The sequence below is a fragment of the Ovis aries genome, chromosome 22 (assembly GCF_016772045.2).
Source record: "Ovis aries strain OAR_USU_Benz2616 breed Rambouillet chromosome 22, ARS-UI_Ramb_v3.0, whole genome shotgun sequence".
NCBI lineage: Eukaryota > Metazoa > Chordata > Mammalia > Artiodactyla > Bovidae > Ovis > Ovis aries.
Window position 1 is genome coordinate 31,023,367 of NC_056075.1, and position 14,629 is coordinate 31,037,995.

General features: G+C 34.7%; 1 protein-coding gene across 12 annotated transcripts in view; it reads left to right on the forward strand.

The window, feature by feature from the left end:
- SHOC2 (SHOC2 leucine rich repeat scaffold protein) overlaps positions 1–14,629 on the forward strand; it is an 85,035-nt gene that overhangs the window by 25,631 nt on the left and 44,775 nt on the right. For 6 of the 12 annotated variants that reach the window (XM_060404459.1, XM_060404462.1, XM_042238600.2 and 3 more), the window contains 2 exons: positions 567–694; positions 4,116–5,040. In XM_060404459.1, coding sequence (XP_060260442.1) covers positions 4,338–5,040 — 703 coding nt within the window. In that variant the 5' untranslated portion in view covers positions 567–694; positions 4,116–4,337. The remainder of the gene's footprint in view (positions 1–566; positions 695–4,115; positions 5,041–14,629) is intronic. The other 6 variants (XM_060404460.1, XM_004020195.5, XM_060404465.1 and 3 more) reach the window with 1 other exon arrangement.

A 14,629-nucleotide genomic window follows, 5' to 3' on the forward strand; every position in this document is an offset into this window, starting at 1 on the left:
AGACTTGATAACAGATTTGCTATACTGGGACAGATGTAGATACATAAGTTCCTTTCCTGATAAGTCGGGCTCAAAGTGCATATCTGTTTCATCAGTGTTCTCCATGTGATATGTGTAAGATCCTAGATGAAGAATTTGTGGCAGAGTCCAAACTCAAGCTCAGTATCCATGGCCCTTTATGATTTGATCTCAACTTCAATTTCTTTACCTCATTCCCTGGCATTTCCTTTCCTTGTCTCTCTCTCATCAACCAGTATCTTTTTCCAGAGAGAGAGGTAAGCAGTTAAATGAACAGTTTGAGGGTGTATTCTTTTAATTTTTTTCTGTGTTATTACACAGATTTGTAACTCTCACATACATTTATATTTTTATTCAAACAAAAGATGCCAAATTAATCATATTATGAAAAAGCCACATTTTCAAAGTCTTTACTGGATTGTATGCCCATCAGCAGTCTATGAGAGTCTAAGTGTCTCTGTGTCCTCACCAGCACAGTTCTTTTTTTAGTTTTTAATCAGTTTGATAGGTATTGTTTCTCATTGTTTGTTAAATAAATATTCTTTTAGTAACTAGAAGAAGATGGCTTTCTAAATCTTTCATACAGCCAGAAGAGGACTCAGAGTTCATTTGCCCATTTGCTTCAAAATGAAAACATAACTTTGGACTCTACTGAAATCCACTTGTCAAACATTGGGTTAGTGTTCTACTTACTTGTCTTTACAACTGCAACTTAGAAGCTACCTTGGAACCACAGCTTAGAAACCACCATCCTGAATTTGATGTTTCTCAATCCTTTTTGTGTCTAAATGTATGTTTTTTTTGGCAAAGAATTAAAGAATTTACACAAGTAGAAATACAAAGGCCCAATAAACATTTGAAAATGAATGTCAAGAAATACAAATTAAAACTATGAGAAGAGGTATAATATTGGTTCAAAGTCAAAAATATTTTTAAAAAGAAAAAAGACAAGACTGTCCATGGTATGATAAATGTGTTCACAAGCCATATGTATTAATTTGTATGTATTGAAACATTATACAGATGGAACCATTCTTTATCATTCTGCAATTTATATGTTTTCTGTCTTTTTAAACTTTTTATTTTATATTGATTGGAATATAGTGGCTGAAAATGTTGTATTAGTTTCAGGAGTACAGCAGAGTGATTCAGTTATACATATATATGTATAGCTACTCTTTCCTGTTTAGGTTGTTACATAATATTGAGCAGAGTAGATTCTTGTTAGTTATCTGTTTTAAATATAACTGTATGTATGTGTCAATCCTAAACTCCCTAGCTGTCTCTTTCTACCACTCTTCCCTGGTAACCATAAGTTCTCCATGAGCCGGTTTCTGTTTTGTAAATAAGTTTATTTGTATCATGTTTTTAGATTCTGCATAGAAGTGATAGCATATTTCACTTTCTCCTTCTGACTTAATTCACTCAGTTTCTGGATCCATCCATGTTTGCTGCTGCAAGTGGCATTATTTCATTCTTTTTAATGGCTGAGTAATATTCCATTGTATTATATATACCACATCTTCTTTATCCAGTCCTCTGTCGTCGAACACAGGTTTCTTCCATGTCTTGGCTGTTGTAAACAGTACTGAAATAGGGGTGGATGTGTCTTTTTGGATTCTAATGCATGCCCAAGAGTGGGGTTGTAGGATCTTATGGTAGCTCTATTTTTAGTTTTAGGAACCTCCATACTATTCTTATTACCATACAGTTCTTAATTAAGTCTATTAAAAAAACATTATTACCATTTTCTTAAAAAAGGTTTTCTGATTAACATTTTCTTACTTTTTTGGGTTTGTTTTCAATAGGCCTTTTTTCTTCCCTTCCTCTTTTCTCTTCTCTTTCAGTTTGATGACCATTTTTAGTGTGTTTGGACTGCTTTTTCTTTTTTGTCTGTTTATCGTAGTTTTGGGATTTGTTGTTCCCATGCGGTTTTGATATAGCAGTCTAACATATGTGCAAGGTTGTTTTAAGTTTGCTGGTCTGTTTCCCACCTAGAAAAGTTCCTTTATCATTTGTTGCAAAGCTGGTCTGGTGGTGCTGGTTAGCTTTTGCTTGTCTGTAAAATGTAAAACATTTGATGTCTCTCTCACATCTGACTGAGAGCCTTGATGGGTAGAGTATTCTTTTTTTTTTTTTTAATTTGTTTGGCTGTATCACATCTTAGTAAGATCTTTAGTGGTGACATGTGGGGTCTAGATCCTTGACCAGGGATTGAACCTGGGTCCCTGCACTGGGATTACAGAGTCTTAGCCACTGGACTGCCAGGGAACTCCTAGCATATTCTTGGTTGTAGGTTTTTACTTTTCATCACTTTAAATATGTCATGCCACTCCCCTTGGGCCTGCAGAGTTTTGCTGAGAAATCAGCTGATAACCATATGGGAATTCACTTGTATGTTATTTATCATTTTTCCCTTGTTGCCTTTTTTTTTTTTTTTTTTTCCCCTTTAATTACTATGTGTCTTGGCATGTTCTTCCTTGGGTTTATTCTGCCTGAGACTCTCTGAGCTTCCTGGACTTGGGTGACTGTTTCCTTTCTTATGTAAGGGATGTTTTCAGCTATTATCTCTTCAGATATTTTCTCAGGTTCATTCTCTCTCTATTCTCCTTCTGGGACCCCTATAATGTGAATGTTGGTGCATTTAATGTTGTCCAGAGGTCTCTCAGACTGTCTTCATTTCTTTTTATTCTTATTTTTTCTTTTCCATGGCAGTGATTTCCACCATTCTGTCTTCATGTCCCTTATCTGTTCTTCTTCTTCAATTATTCAGCTGTAGATTCCTTCTAGTGTATTTTTTATTTCACTTACTGTATTTATCTCCATTTGTTCTTTAGTTCTTCTTGTTCAGTCACCAAGTCATGTCTAACTCTTTGCAACCCCTTGGACTGCAGCCCTCCAGGCTTCCCTGTCTTTTACTAACCAGTCTGTCGTCTTTCATCTACCTTTCAGAATATTCTGCTAGTTGCTTCATGTGTTTTGTCAGGGTTTTAAGTTACAATTAATGTGAAAAACAGAATACTTTTCTACCTTGTATGGAATTATTATTCTAACTTGTATGGAATCAGAAGTCTTTTATTGTAATTTAAGATTCAGTATTGTAAAGCTTTCACATATGCATTTAAGGTAAGACTAGGGAATATATTTAGTATATATGGCTTATTGATATGTTTTTCTAAGTAAATAATTATTAAATGTGATGATCATCAGTCTAGTCTTATGCCAAGAATAGATCTTATTAGCCTAATGTTGTCTCCCCTTGTATTTTCAACCTTTGTGGGTCATTTTGGTCAGTCATTTTTACCAGTGAACTGTTTCTATTTCTAAGAACCCTTAATCCTTCTCACTGTCAACTGAAAAAGCTACCTTTTCAGTTCCTAGAATAGGCTTCATGGAGATTGCTCTGTTATTGTTTCTCAAAAGGGGTCCGTAGAGCCCCTTTCCTGATATATTTGCTGTTTTCCATATGTATCTCAATTTTGTTCCTTTACTCCACTGCTCTCCATTCTGTCATTATTGCCTTTCAAGTCTTTCCTTTTGCTTGAAACTATTTGTTAATTAGCTGCAGATACAGCAGTTTTACTGTGTTAGTTAGGCATATAGGCAGTGTACCACCATTTTGGAATCTTAGTTCCATTACTTTGCCAAGATCGCAAAGCTGGTTATTTAAAGATATTTCTGTGCCTCAGTTGTCCCTGTGTGTAAGATAGGGATAAGGATTTATCTCAGGGCTGATGTAGAGTTAATGTTTGTAAATTCCTTGCAGTGATGCTTGCTCATAGAAAGCACTTAGGCATTAGCTGCTGTGATGATTTCTCCCATGTTTCATCACTTTAGAATTTTGCAGTTTGATTACTTGTTCCTATCTTACCTTTTCCTGTTAGATTGTAAATTCTTCAAAGTTAGAGTCTGTTTTATTAATTTTTATAGTTTTTTAATGGGTTTTGCTAAGTAGAAGGTGTTCAATAAATATTTATTTACTGTTTCAAATCATAGGAATATAGCAAAATTGTCAGTAAGATTGTTTGCAGCACCAATTTACTTAATATAAATTATAACCTAAAGTAATTTAATACTCTCTCTGTATTATATTTCAGGAATTCTAATGAATCATTGATTGACCAGCACCATTTTACCAGTTGGAATGAGTTGTCAGAAATGGGCATAGTGGTTTTAGATCCAGCATGTAACAGATGGAGATTACTTCTTCAAGCCAACACCTTTTTTGACTGTGTAGGATCTTTGTCTCTTCACCTTTGAATTTCTTTTGTTGGTAAATAAAAGGAGTTCATGTAGTTTTTGCCCTAGCTTGAGTCACCATGAGTAGTAGTTTAGGAAAAGAAAAAGACTCTAAAGAGAAAGATCCCAAAGCACCATCAGCCAAGGAAAGAGAAAAGGAGGCAAAAGCCTCTGGAGGTTTTGGAAAAGAGAGCAAAGAAAAAGAACCTAAGACCAAAGGGAAAGATGCCAAAGATGGAAAGAAGGACTCCAGTGCTGCCCAGCCAGGGGTGGCTTTTTCGGTTGATAATACGATCAAACGGCCAAATCCAGCACCTGGGACTAGAAAAAAATCTAGCAATGCAGAGGTGATTAAAGAGCTCAACAAATGCCGGGAAGAGAACTCAATGCGTTTGGACTTATCCAAGAGGTCTATACACATATTGCCATCATCAATCAAGGAGTTGACTCAATTAACAGAACTTTATTTATATAGCAACAAATTACAGTCCCTCCCAGCGGAAGTGGGCTGTCTAGTAAATCTCATGACACTGGCTCTAAGTGAAAATTCACTTACCAGTTTGCCTGACTCTCTCGATAACTTGAAGAAGCTCCGGATGCTTGATTTACGGCATAATAAACTGAGAGAAATTCCTTCAGTGGTGTATAGGCTAGATTCTCTCACCACTCTTTACCTTCGCTTTAATCGTATAACTACTGTGGAAAAAGACATCAAAAACCTGTCAAAACTCAGCATGCTTAGCATTCGAGAGAACAAAATCAAACAACTACCTGCTGAAATTGGTAAGAGGCCTTGCATTACTTTTATTATTTATAGCATTTATTATGCTAAATAGTTTTGTTGAGTTCTTTTCCGTATCAGAAAGTGTCTCTAATAACTTGCCTAAAAAAAACAAAAACTAGTTAGTTTCTAAGTTCTGTCTTTAGCTTGCTTTAATCGGTTTTGTGATATTAATAGTACATGGTTTGAGATCATTTTATAGACCTAGAAAATGACTTAGAATGTAAATGCAATTGGGCCTTTTCCACACAAAACTAATCTACTTTCATTTTCATTGGGAAATAGTAAATTTGAAGCAGATAAAAACTTTTGCCAAAGTTTTTAGTTGTTACCACCTGCTTTTAAAGTATTTACAGATAGCATTATGTAAGTAAGATGTTTTAAGGCTATGTTTTCCCATTTTCTGACATTCTTCTTTTTACCTGAAAATGTTTGTTTAAATTCACATCTCTTTTCTACCTAATTTACCGCAAAAGATTGGTATATAAGACTCTTGTGAAGAAGCTGGGTGGTAAGCAAGTTGAAAAAAGTTTTTCATTTTGAAAGTACTTACATGTTCATTAAAAACAATCTAAGGATACAGAAAAGTACAGAGGCAGCTACAGTTAATGTCAACACTTAGTATTTTGATAGCTTTTATTTTTACACCTAAAGCTATATGTACTAAAAAAAGGGGGAATGCTTTTAAAAGAATGGATAGTAGGATAAAAAATAGGAAATACAGATGTGTAAACAAGTCAGCAAAAAGTTACTTGTTTGATATTTTTAATTAAAAAAAAATTTTCAGCAACTTTTGGAATATAGTAAACTGTTGATTTACCAGATTTGAGAAATTGATAAAGGTGTTGTCTTTGTAGGCCCTTTTTATGTGAGTTCAAAAAATTGACATAAAAATTGAGTATGTAACTTTTAAAGATAAGTTTCTTTTTTTGTGGGTGAAAGATTTATTCTGAATAAAACAGGTTAGTTAAATATATTGTTGCCTTAAGTGTTGGTCTTATCATGAGAGATAAAAGAAACTTTGTTTTTAGGCTGTGCAGCTTTGTAGAGATATAATACTCTGTGGGCATTTAAAAAATTTTGGTTTAGCTTTGAAAAAGATGTAATTTATATTTTAGGTATGGTGTTCTATTATACTTAGCTCTAACCAGACACTTAAAATCTTAATTCAGTTTTGGTTTAATTAAATATTTTTGGAAATCTATGATCAGTTTTCTCAAGCAATGATTTATAAAGTGTGACACTCTTATGAGATATTAAAATATTCCTGAAAATTTGAGTGGAAAGGCTCTTTCCCATGTTTTCAGATAGGAATGTGATTGTTGAATGACTTTTGATTCTGTACTCGATTCGATCAAAATTTGACCTGTTTATGTGATTCATTGTAGAATAGAATTATAAGTTTTGGGGGAATGTAATGCTGAATTTTTAGGTAGAAATATAAAATGTTATTTGCTGTCTTTGTACTTAGTGTTGTTTTGTGCATGTTACACTTCATTCTGAAATGTTGACTTTCATTCATATGAGAGTTTTTCATTAAGGACTTTCTGTAGAAATGTTATCAAATTAGCTGGGAATTAAGAACATTCATTTCTTAAACAGGAAATTATTTCATAGGACTTCCCTAAATTTACTTCTTTGTTTTTAAGCATATGGATAAAACATTTTTACTATAATGTATTTATTGGCAATTTTTATTTAATTAGAAGGTTGATTTTTGTGGCTGCCTAATCTTTGGACCTTTATTTCTGAATGTGCAGTTTTAAAAATAAACACACTGAATTTGTTTTTTAATGAGTACCCCCCCCCAACCATTAGTGACATTGAATTTTGTGGTATTTTAATTTCTGTAGTTCTATAAAAATAGTAACTTCATAAATGTCATTTATATTCCAGGCAAGGCATCAGATAGAAAGTAAATTGCTTTAAAAAATAAAGTAATATTTCTTATAAGGAATTAAAATTTATAAGGTTTAACTTAAGATGTGTGGATTTGGGACAAACCTTGCAGAAGTCTGCATTATGTATTTCCTTATGGGAACAAGAAAATAAAGGTCTAGTAAAAATAAAATAATTGTAACAATAAGAATAGCTGTTGTTTGAGCACAGTATGTCGTATAACATACACTATTCTTTACATGTAACTTTATATCTGTTATCTCATTAAATTCTTATAGTAATCCAATGAAATAAGTACTTGTCTCTTATTGTACTGCAAAAGGAACTGAAAATTTAGTGAGATTAGATAATTTACTAAAGGTCATATGGTAAGAAGTTGGCAAAGTCACAGTTTGACTCTAGGTCTCACTGTACTACTTCCAGTGTCTAGAAGTGGATGCCATCTGACTTTGTAGCCTCATGGACTGCAGCACACCAGGCTTCCCTGTCCTTCACTATTTCCTGGAGTTATGTCCATTGAGTTGGTGATGCCATCCAACCACCTCATCCTCTGTTGTGCCCTCCTTCTCCTGCCCTCAGTATTTCCCAGCATCAGGGTCTTTCCCAGTTGAGTCAGCTCTTCGCCTCAGGTGGCCAAAGTATTGGAGCTTCAGCTTCAGCATCAGTCCTTCCAATGAATATTCAGGGTTGATTTCCTTTAGGATTAGCTGGTTTGATCCTCTTGCAGTCCAAGGGATTCAGGAATCTTCTCTAGCACCACAATTGGAAACCATTAGTTCATCAGCGTTTAGCCTTCTTTATGGTCCAGTGATCACATCCGTACATGACTGTGGAAAAATCATAGCATTGATCATATGGATCTTTGTCAGCAAAGTGATGTCTCTGCTTTTAGTGTGCTGTCTAGCTTTGTCATAGCTTTCCTGCCAAGGAGCAAGCATCTTTTAATTTTGTGGCTGCAGTCACCATCTGCAGTGATTTTTGTAGCCCAAGAAAATAAAATCTGTCACTGCTTTCCACTTTTTCCCCTTCTATTTGCCATGAAGTGTTGGAACCAGATGCCATGATCTTAGTTTTTTGAATGTTGAGTTTTAAGGCAGCCTTTTCACTACTCTTTCACCCTCAAGAGGATCTTGGGTAACTCTTTGCTTTCTGCCATTAGAGTGGTATCATCTGCATATCTGAAGTTGTTGATATTTCTCCTGGAGATATTCCAGCTTGGGATACATCCAGCTCAGCATTTCCCATGATGTACTCTGCATATAAGTTAAATAAGCAGGGTGACAATATACAGCCTTGCCACACTCCTTTCCCAGTTTGGACCAGTCCATAGTTCCACCTCTGGTTCTGTTGCTTCTTGACCTTCATATAGGTTTCTCAGGAGACATATACGGTGGTCTGGTATTCACATGTCTTTAAGAATTTTTTATAGTTGTGATCCACACAGTGAAAGCTTTAGTCTGTTAAGCAGAAGTGGATGTTTTTCTGGAATTCCTTGCTTTTTCTATGATCCAACAGATGTTGGGAATTTGATCTCTGGTTCCTCTACCTTTTCTAAATCCAGCTTGTACATCTGGAAGTTCTCAGTTCATGTACTGCAGAAGCTTAGCTTGAAGGATTTTGAGCATAATCTTATTAGCATGTGAAATGAGTGCAATTGTATGGTGGTTTGAACATTCTTTGGTATTGCCCTTCTTTTGGATTGGAATGAAAACTGACCTCCAATCCTGTGGCCACTGCTGTTTTCCAAATTTGCTTTCATGTTGACACATTAATAGCTTAATTCAGATATAATTTACATGCCATATGATTAATGCACTTGAAGAATACAATTTAGTGGTTTTTTAGCATGTTCACAGAGTTGTTCACTATCACAAACAATTACAGGACATTTTCATTACTCCAGAGAGTATTCTACTCTTTGGCAATCACCCCACCCCAGCCCTGTTTTCTTCCAATCCCTTAGACCTATTTCAAGCATTAATCTATTTTCTGTTTCTGTAGATTTGCCTATTGTGGCGTGTGTATGCTAAGTCACTTCAGTCATGTCCGACTCTTTGATCCTGTGGACTGTAGCCTGCCAGGCTCCTCTGTCCATGGAATTCTCCAGTTCTAATAATTGGAATAATAAAATATATAGTCTTTGGTGAGTGGTTTCTTTCACTTAGCAAAATGTTTTCAAAATTCATCCAGACTGTAGCATCTATCAATATATTGTTCCATTTTATTGCTGAGTAATATTCCATTGTATATTATACCACATTTTATTTATCTACTCATCAGTTGTTGAACATTTTGGTTGCTTTCACCTTTTGACTGTTAGGAATAAAATTAACTATGAACATTGTGTACAAATTTTTGTATAGACATTTGTTTTCATTTCTCTTGGGTGTATACCTAGAAGAGGAATTACTGAGTCATATAGTAACTCTATGTTTAATCTTTTGAGGAACTACTAGACTATTTTCTTAAGTTACTGCACCATCTTACATTTCCATCAGCAGAGTATGAGGGTTCCAATTCCTCTACATCCTCAACACTTGTGTTAGCTATTTTAATGTAGCCATTCCATGAGTGTGAAGTGGTATCTCATATGTTTTTTATTTATAGTTCTGTGATTATTGATTTGTTTTTAGTTTCTGAAAGCTATCTTTTGTTTCAAAGGAAAGACAGAAATAACTGTTTTCTGTGATGCAGATCTTGCTTTACTGCTTTTTAAATTATAACACCCCCCACTACTCCGTAAATTTTGAGCTCTTTTAAGAATGCTTATTAAAAAGACTCATGCACCAAGATCAAATGAAATGGAATTTGCATTTTGGAAAGCTCTACATCTTTAATGTAATCTGACTTACTGTTGAAGCTCATAACAAGAGAATTTACAGTTTATTATATTCATTATATATACTAATTACCATTTGTTAAACTTCCATTTTTAGAAGTTTAGCTCTACATTATTTTATGTATGTGTATGTATATATATGGTGCTTATTCTTTGTTTTTATGAGTATAAAAACCTTGATTGATGCCATCTGGTTTGTTCAGCAGTATATTTGATAAATATGAGAATTTTGAAATTTGTGAAACATAGCATAGTAGTATTTAGTTTAAATAGCATATTTGGAATTTAGCAGCTCTGTTGCATTAATAGGGAAATTATATTAAAAACTGAATACCATTAAGTATTAATGGCATCTTTATTAATGCCATGTGATTTGATACCAATGATGCATATTCACGTGGGTGAACATTGGCATAAAACAGTGAAAGGATACAGAAAGATATGAAGATCATAATATATTAGAGAGTAGTCAGGAAAACTCTTCATTTGGTGATACTGAATTTACTTTTTTCCTTTTGTATGATAAGGCCTGGACAGATAAAGTAAATGTACTATCTTTTTGTGTTAAATAGATAGATGGAAACCTTAGGCATTGCTTTCTCTTTTAGATCAGTATGTCATTCTTCCTGCCCACATCTCCTTTCACCATTTTTAATCTTGAAAAAGACTCCTCACTGAACACCAGGACACTCGAGAAGTCATATTTTCAGAGGGAAAACAATAAATAACCACTCTCTTTACCCCATCCTCTTCCCTGCCTGGTTCCTTTGAGTTTCATGTTAGAGATGTGCTTTTTAAATTTTTTTTGTTTCAGTAAATTAGAGTAAAGGTTATCAGGTTTTCATTTTGAATAATTGGTCACTTTAGTTCAGGAAATTCTGAACAATGAAGTTTTAAAGGGTTTTATTCTTCTAGAAAGGAAGTGATTACTCTTTGAAACTAGAAATAAATTCCATCTTTGTCTCTTACTAATAATACTATAGGAGTTCCCCCATGGCTCAGTGCGTAAAGAATCTGCTTGCAATGCAGGAGACCCGGGTTAGATCCCTTGGTTGGGAATATCCCTTGGAGAAGGAAATGGCAACCCATTCCAGTATTCTCGTCTGAAAAATCCCATTGATAGAGGAGCCTGGTGGGCCACAGTCCAGAGGGTCACAGAGTTGGATGTGACTAAAAGCACACACTAGACATTCATTCAGTATTTCTAGAACTTTTCCTGCAGTGAATTAAAAGGCTAGTTTTAAAATTTCTTCTCTTTAAAGCTTCCTCCTATTCATTATTCTTTATAAAATAGCTGAGTTAGAGGGAGTCTTTTTTTAAAAAAAACTGTTCATCCTATATTTTCTGTTCAGTGAAGTGCTAGGTCATTTGCATTGTACACAGTTTGGGTGGGTAAATTGTCTTTGAGAATGATCTGCTGTTATACATGCTTTTTGAGAACCCAGATCATTTTTACCCATTTAAAAAACTCACAGCATTCAGATATATGAGAAATTAGAAATAGCAATTTTTTCATGTCAACGAATGGCAAAACCAATACAGTATTGTAAAGTAAAAGTAAAAATTAAAATTAAAAAAAAGAAATAGCAATTTTTTAACCCATATGACTCCATTAACACTTATTGAAAACAAAGTCAGTGTTCTACTGTTTATACTGTAGTACTGCAGTTATATTTTATGTCAAGTAATATATAATAAATGTATATATGTGTATAATCAATATATAAATACTAAGAATCAGTTTTTTAAAAAATTGAAGAGACCTTAGAGATTTTAATTTCCTATTATGTAATTTTCTGTAAATTTTTATAGATAATAAACGGTAGGCTTTCAATAAATGTTGAAGGACTTCCTTGGTGGCTCAGATGGTAGAGTCTGCCTGCAATGCAGGAGACTCAGTTTTGATCCCTGGGTTGGGAAGATATCTTGGAGAAGGGAATGGTTATCCCCTCCAGTATTCTTGCCTGGAGAATTCCATGGAGAGAGGTCCCTGGCAGGCTACAGTCCACGGGGTTGCAAAGAGTCGGACATGACCGAGCGACCAATACTTCCAATAAATGTGGCTTGAAGTGAGTTTAATGAAGCCCAACACTATTACCCAATTTTTAATATTAACTCAAATTGTGACCCTTCGTTCCTAAAATTCTTGAAATTCTCTCAGGACTCTCAGGGGTGCTGCAGTTGCTTTCATGGTCCAGGTAACATTATTTAATGATCTCATTTGACTGTTTTGTACAAGTGCTAATGAGTAACTTAGTTTGGCAGGCAAGAGAAATCAGGAAAGGGAATTCATAGTTGTTAATAAATAACTTTTTTTTGCTGGAAATCAGCAAGAAACCTTACAGACCTGGAAATGAACTGTTAACTTAGTTGCTGCTGCTGTTGCTAAGTCGCGTCAGTCATGTCTGACTCTGTGCGACCCCATAGAAGGCAGCCCACCAGGCTCCTCTGTCCCTGGGATTCTCCAGGCAAGAATACTAGAGTGGGTTGCCATTTCTCCAGTGCATGAAAGTGAAAAGTGAAAGTGATGTCGCTCAGTTGGGTCGACTCTTCGCGACCCCATGGACTGTAGCCTACCAGGCTCCGCTGTCCATGGGATTTCCCAGGCAAGAGTACTGGAGTGGGGTGCCATTGTCAGATGTTTCATATAAACACCTGAAACCTGGAAAAGTTATTATTATTGCTAAAGGAGGAGATAACAGAGGGGAAAAAACAGCACTTGAACCATCTGATTGAACCAGAGGAAACGTTTGACTTCCCACTCTGCTGTGGTGTAGGGAAGGGGGCAATCTTTGTGCTCTAATGATAGCGTGCTAGCCATTGAAAGAATACAGACTGTGTTGCTTAGTTACAGAAGCACTTGCTTAGAAGAATTACTAAAGTTTTCTTTAGAGTGAAAGGGAGAATTAGGCCTATAAGACAAATTTATACAAATAAAATAATGTGTATTCTGATATAAGTCCCTAAATCTGTTCAAGATTGTGTAATAAAAATGTCCAGCCCTTGTTAATTGTGTTGTTTTGCACATGTATTTTAGTAAGACTTAATTTGGTTTTTATTGCTCTGAATGCTTGAAAAATGACCCTATAAGTTCAGGAATAAGAGTTAATTTAAAAATGTAAATGTCCTTTAGTTCAGTTCAGTCACTCAGTCATGTCCTTAATGAGTCAAATGATAATATAGGGTAACCCACAACTTATGAAATAAACCTAAGTTATTTATTCACCAACATTTGAGTGCCTGTTAGATACATTTTAATAAGATACATTTTAATAGGGTCTTTTTGTATGTTGCTAGATTTAATTTACTAAATCTTGAAGATTTTTGCATCTGTACTTCTCATGGATATTGATCTGTAATTTCCTTTTTTCCCTTTCTCTTTTTTGTAATGGTTTGCTATCAGGGCAACTCTGGCTTCATACTGTGGAATGAGTTGGGAGGAGTTCCTCTTTTATATTCTGGAGGAGTTTGTATAGAATTAGTATTATGTTTTCAAATGATTCAGATGGTAAATAATCCAACTGCAATGCAGGAGACCCAGGTTTGATCCCTGGGTTGGAAAGATCCCCTGGAGAAGGAAGTGGTTACCCACTCCAGTATTCTTGCTTGGAGAAACCCGTAGACAGAGGAGCCTGGCAGGATGTAGTCCATGAAGTTGCAGAGTCAGACATCACTGAACGACTAACTTTTACTTCTTTGAAATGTTTAGAAGAATTTAAGAGTCTTGTAATCTGGGACGGTTTTCTTTGTAGAAAGGTTTTAAATGGCAAGTTAATGGAAAGTTATTTGGGTTTTTTGTTTCTTCTTAGTTGAATTTTGGTAGTTTGAAATCTGTCAGAGCATTTGTCTTTTGATTTGTAAAATTTTTTGGCATTAAAGTTTTTGAATTAAAGTTCATTTAGTTCCTTATTATACTTTTGAAATTTGAAATATATATTATTATGTCTCTCATTCATTCCTGATATTGCTTTTATTGTTGTTTTTTTTTTAAAAAGCTGCTTTTGATTTCTTTCTCTATTATCTTCCCTTTTTTTTTGTTTCCTATGCTTAATTATCTTGTTTCCTATTACTGTAGGTTTAATATGTCCTTTGTCTTAAATTGTTAGATTGATTTCATTCCTTTCTTCCTTTGATTATGTAAGTGTTGATAGCTGTGAACCTCCCCTGCAAGTGCTATTTTAGCAGCATCACATAAATTTTGATATGTTGTATTTTCCTTATTATTTAGTTCAAAATATTTTCCAAATACCTCTTATTATTCTCTAACCCATGGATTATTTAGCAGGGCATTGTTCAGTTTTCAAGTATTTCAGAGACATTTCCATTTAACTTTCTGGCTATGCCATGCAGCTTGTGGGATCCTAGTTCCCTGAGCCGGGATCTAACTTGCGCCCTCAGCAATGAAAATATAGAGTCTGATGGGCTGCCGTCTATGGGGTCGCACAGAGTTGGACACGACTGAAGTGACTTAGCAGCAGCAGCAACCACTAGGACCAGTGGGGACTTACCTATTTTTTGTTATTGATTTATAAAATATCGTCTGTCTAGGTAAGTGTTCTATGTGTAGTTGAAAAGAAGATGCATTTTGCTGTTATTTGGAGCAAGGTCAAATTGATTGATGATGGTATTCATTTTTTCCATACCGTTATCAATTTTCTATCTACTTTGTTCTTCAGTTAGTAAGAAATGAGTATTGAAATACCCAACTATATAATAGTAGAATTTTTTCTCCCATTAGAGATATTATTGTTTTTTTCTCCCATTAGTGCTGTTATCCTATTCTTGTACTTTGAAACTTTATTGTTTATATGCTTAAGATTCTTTTTCTAATGAGCAATTTATGCGCTTTGAAA